General features: G+C 35.6%; 1 protein-coding gene across 1 annotated transcript in view; it reads left to right on the plus strand.

The window, feature by feature from the left end:
• C5 (complement C5) overlaps window positions 1-5,567 on the plus strand; it is a 75,273-nt gene that overhangs the window by 64,319 nt on the left and 5,387 nt on the right. Inside the window, exons 34-38 of the mRNA XM_006917074.2 lie at window positions 1,598-1,700; window positions 2,064-2,138; window positions 2,255-2,360; window positions 3,513-3,596; window positions 4,509-4,598. Coding sequence (XP_006917136.1) covers window positions 1,598-1,700; window positions 2,064-2,138; window positions 2,255-2,360; window positions 3,513-3,596; window positions 4,509-4,598 — 458 coding nt within the window. The remainder of the gene's footprint in view (window positions 1-1,597; window positions 1,701-2,063; window positions 2,139-2,254; window positions 2,361-3,512; window positions 3,597-4,508; window positions 4,599-5,567) is intronic.

A 5,567-nucleotide genomic window follows, 5' to 3' on the forward strand; every position in this document is an offset into this window, starting at 1 on the left:
GAAAGAGTGCTCTTTGGCAGCAGGCAAAGGGCTTCTTGAAAGGAAGGTTTCTGTTCCATGGTTGAAACAGTCACCATGGCAACCAGTCATCAAGGCTCCAGCAACTTTTCATAGACACTTTCCACTCAGGAGGCCCTTTTCCATCCTGTTGACAGAGTATTTGCATCTGTGAGCAAGAGTTCTCTGCTTCTGGTGACACTCACCCATTCAATTAGGGAGATGTCCAGATGTCAGATTACAGTTCCAAGTTGCTTTATATTCTGTTTTAAATTGTTAATCCAGTGAAGAAAGGAGTTAAATTTTTATAAGCCAGGAATTTTATAATATTTTAAATTATTATGATAAATATTACTCCTAAAACTTTGAATAAGGTCTGCTCTATACATGCTCTATAAAGTATGACTGGGGAAAGGAGAGCCTTTGCCAACTCACTAATTCAAATGATACTTCCCATTTCACTAATATTCATTTCTTTAGGTAAGATCAATTCATTTTTCCCCTATGAGCTTGTTTTTTTAGTTTCTTCATTTAATCCTGACTGTTCTTCCAAGCTCCACTCTCAAATGTCCAGCTGCCTCTGAAGCATTTTGAGATGAAGCTAGAACCTGACACTCAATCTTTGCAGAGCCATACTCACCGAGCCCCTGTTCTTAGGCCCTGACCCACCAACTTGCCCCTTTTTAAGTTTTCTAATTTGCTTAATGGTAACATGAAGCCTCGGCCACTCAAATGGAGACTTGGAATTATAAATATAAATTTAAACACAAGTTTATACTTCTTCACGGTTAATTTTATAAATAAGAAAATGAGCTCTAAAAAGGGAAAATAATTTGTGGAACTCTCTCAGCGGAACTGGAATAAAATCCGTTTCCTGAGTCTCCATTTCACTATCCTTTTCTCTCTTACCAGACACAAACGAAAAAACCCACCAAATCCCCCATTTCACCCTCTTTGCTTTATTCCTTAGCTTCTCCTCAAGCACAACTCCTAGACAAATGATAGTCCCAAAACATATTTTTAAAAATAAAGTATCTATTATGAAAAATCTAGAAAATAGAGAAAAGCATGGAAAAGAAACGAGATAATCACTTATAATCTCACCATCTAAAGAAAGTAGCTGCTAATATTTTAATGTATTTCCTTCCAGTCTTTTCCTGAACATGCTTAATGAGTCTTTTTCCAATATACAACTAATTTTCTTCCTCGAATATGCTCTGTTAGCAAAAGAACTAGAATGAGAATCAAGAGACTTATGTAGCTCTGAGTTGAACCAGTAATGTGACTTTCAACAAGTGCCTTATTCTCATCCTCAGTTTCCTCAGCCAGTTAATTAAGAGCTTGAACCGAACAACTTTTATGATCTCTTCCAGCTCCAAAATGATGGTCTACTGAGATTATTGGTCAAGCGAATAAAGAGCAGAGATGACTAAAAGGTCTCCTGCAATTCTAAAATTCAGAGATTTCAATGCATATATTGTAGAGAGGCAAATAAACAGAGACCCAGCTTTGAAAATTAAAGCCTACCAAGGCATAGGGCCTTTTCTTAAAGAATATTATCCATTTATTTACTCCATTTTCTAATCTCTAATTATTTCAGCTACAAACCCAGCGGGGAAGAATCATCCTCTGGGTCCTCCCATGCAGTGATGGATATCTCTTTGCCTACTGGAATCAGTGCAAACCTGGAAGACTTAAAAGATGTAAATGTTTTCTTTTAAATATTGTTATGGATGCTTGGTTTTCTTTGCCGCAATATTTTATAGACAAAGCTATTTCCATTCATTTTAATGTGTCACTTTCGAAGAATCACTCAGAATCTTCTTTCCAAACCAACAATCTCAAGTTTTGATTTTTCAAAGTGAAATGTGAGCGCATATACTTGCACGGCATGAAAGCTGAGTGCGTGTGATAACATCTTCCAACTTTTCAAGCTGGGGAGCTGCTCTTCACCTTCTTTGAAGAGTGGCTTATATCCCCATGATGTAACATCTCATCGTCAGGTGAATGCACTTAAACAAAAAGATCACAATATTAAATTCAAACTTTTCTCTTTCTTCTCTTAGCTTGTGGAAAGGGTGGATCAAGTATTAACTGATTACCAAATCAAAGATGGACATGTTATTGCACAATTGGATTCGGTAAGGTCCACCTCCCACCATTCTTTATTTACAATTACTATTCAAAATTTATAAGCTAAAATATTATGAGTCTCTTCTCTCCCATAATTTCCTTAAACCTTGAATTTGCCAAACAGATTCCTTCCAATGACTTCCTTTGTATTCGGTTTCGGATAGCTGAAATTTTTCAAGTTGGGTTTGTGAGTCCTGCTACTTTCACAGTGTATGAATATCACAGACCAGGTAACCAACTCTACTATAAAATTTCTTCAGGGGACTTTGTACTCATTACAGAACCTTCAGAAATCCACTAGAGTCCTGTAAATTTTATATATCACCTCTCTCAGAGCTCACTCTTCACAAAAGTCTCAACTAGGACATGCAAAATACTACATGATGTTGAGCAAATCATTTTCCCTCTCTAGTCTTTAGCTTCTTTATTTTTAAAATAACTGGATTAGATGGCTCCCAGCTTTTAAATTCTTTGCCTCAAGTTTATCTTGAGTGTTCACTTTTAGTATTCGTTGCACCTCTCCTTTTGAGAGAAGCCCACTTAGTTTACTACTTCTCTGATCTTCCCAGAATCAACTTCTACTCCATTTATATTCTCATCACATTTTACAGAGAGCTCTAGTAGAACAAGTTTTCACATTGCATTGTAGTTATTTGTTTGCATGTCTTTCTCACCAACCATGGACAGAATATTTGCATCCTTTGTGCCCCTAGTATCTAACACAGTGTCAGGTACATAATGTGTATTGATAAATGTTGAATGAATGACCCCACATTTGATTGCTCAGCCACTTCTGAGAATATTAAGAAATTAGAGAGCTCTCTGGTTTACAAGACAGATGACTCTGCTTTGGACAGGTCTGCTTCTTAGGAAATTCATAGAGAGAACCTAACTCTGACACCCATTCATTCTAGTTTTAGCTTCTGAAATCATATAGAAAATCCTTAGCCTCTCTTCTCTTTGAAAGATAAAACACACACACACACACACACACACACACACACGCACACGCACACACACGCGCACACACACACACACACACACACACCTTTTCTTCTTCAGCCTAATCAATTACAATTCTTTCAATAGACTCTCATGTACATAATTTACTTCCTCTCATTCATAGAAGCACCAAATATTTTCATTCTAAGATGTCAATATTGAACAGTAAAATTTCAAGCACAGAAGGAAAAATCATTTTGAGGATAGAGAGGCCCATGCAAGGACAAGCAATTCAACATTTAACCTCTGTGGGCCTTAGCTACAAAAAGGAGAGTTTGGAATAGGTGATCTCCAAGACCCCATGGGAGAGACTCACTGATTGATAAATATGTTGTGCCTTAATCAAGCCACCTCTTCTAACCACGATTTCATTGCCACAGATAAACAGTGTACCATGTTTTATAGCACATCCCATAGCAAACTTCAGAAAGTCTGTGAAGGAGCAACATGCAAATGTGTAGAAGGTAAATTTTGTTTAACCTGTTTAGGAGGTGTGCTTATTTAAAGCAGCCACTCATAATCTGGGGCTAATCTGGGGAGAAGCTGTTTAAACTGTCCTTGTATCTCAGAAGTAGAAATGTAATCTCAGCTGATTGAAAGGTGATTCCTTGAGTACTATAAAGCAAATTCTCACCAACTCCTGAACAACCTGATGTTTTCTACTGCACAGAGGCAGAGAAATACCATCTAGACGGTTGTTGGCTATTAGAGGGATAACATGCTTTAAATTCTTACTTTTCACCTGGTCTTTCTCATGTAATAGGACAACAACCTAAGAGATTAGAAGCTCCTCTTTCTTTCCCCTGTCCTTTCCAGTTAGTGACATTCTCTGTTCATTGTCCAGTTCCACTCAGTATTTTGTAAGTCCAAGGCATCCTTCTTGGCCAAGAAAACGACCTAGAACTCACAAATTAATCAACTGCTCCATGAGGGTCAGGTTAGCTTGGTTTTATTTTATTTTATTTTATTTTATTTTCAAATTCTTAATATCTACACATTTCTTAGGTACTTATTACACCATCTTATAGCTGTAAATCAGTGAAGTTATCATTTTGATTCCTTCAAGGTACTTTTGATTCTACTCAAAATGAGAAAACTTCCTGCATTCTTCAATACAGTTCTAAAAAGCTGAATATGGAGTGACAAGCCATTCTAAGAATAATTCTCATGTTCAAGATTTTGTTTGCTTTGTTTTGTTTTTGCTTTATATAATGTTCCACATTGTGGAAGAGGAAAAAATGGGCAAATCTTAGGAATCTGGTATTTGTAAGATTATTTTAGATTGTCTCAGGGCTCATGGGTACTGTATTTACTCCCAAAGAGAGTGTCTGTTTCCTTACATTAACCTAACTTTTACTGTTTTTCACAAAATCCAGCTGACTGTGGACAAATTCAGACAGAATTGGATCTGACAATCCCTGCAGATACTAGAAAAGAAACAGCATGCAAACCAGAAATCGCATATGGTAAGTTCAATATATAGTTCCATTAAACATGACATTTTCTGAATATATGATCAGTTAAGGAGATCAACAATTTTAAGTAGTGATTATATGGATACAACAATTCATGTATTTTCTTGAAGGAAAAAATGCCATCAGTTTTCAGCATTAACATGCAAAAATATTTATCCTTCAGCAAGAAATGTGATTTTTATTAAAAATGATAGAAGCAACATGTACACTCAGCCAAAACACTTTATGTCAATACATCCCATTGAATAAAAGGCACTAAAACATATTCAAAGAGAATTTTTGAGAAGCCATAAAGGTATAATATTTCATTACTGTATTCTTCCAGTCGATAGAGCAGAGACAGAGACAAAAGTGGTTTTAGGGTTTGGGTTTTTTTCAAAGTCCCTTCAAAGATAAGGTAAAATTATGAATACTAATCATTTTTAATATATGCAGAATTTCAATCCATGTTTGAAACTCTCTCCATTGCAAAAGGAGCATCTCCTGGTTGTCCAGAGCTCAGAGCCAAATCAGATGCCCAAGCACAGTTGTAGTCTCCCCTCAATTTCCTCATAAAATTAGCTCCTCTATTTTCTATCCATTGTTTCTAATGTTTTTTTCTGGATTTTTTTTTTTTTTTTTTGCTAAAAAGTAACTCAGCCAAGAACCACTGCAGTTTTTAAAATACATGGAGACTCGAAGAGAATACTATATTATTTTAGCAAACAAAAATTTCACTAAATTAAATTATACCTCTATTTAAAATTATTTTTACTCTTAAATATCAGAAACTTATTTTAACACAGAGAATAAATGCAATCTGTATTTAATTTAGTACATTCAAAAATAAAAACTTAACTGGCATTTTTGGAGACTACAGGTTGTTACTGGAAAACAAAATAGAAACAAGATAAAATAGTTTACTCTCTCCACCTATGCCCACAGTAGGTACATTTCTCCCATTATAAAGATTTATGAAAC

The sequence above is a fragment of the Pteropus alecto genome, unplaced genomic scaffold, assembly GCF_000325575.1.
Source record: "Pteropus alecto unplaced genomic scaffold, ASM32557v1 scaffold226, whole genome shotgun sequence".
Classification (NCBI taxonomy): Eukaryota; Metazoa; Chordata; class Mammalia; order Chiroptera; family Pteropodidae; genus Pteropus; species Pteropus alecto.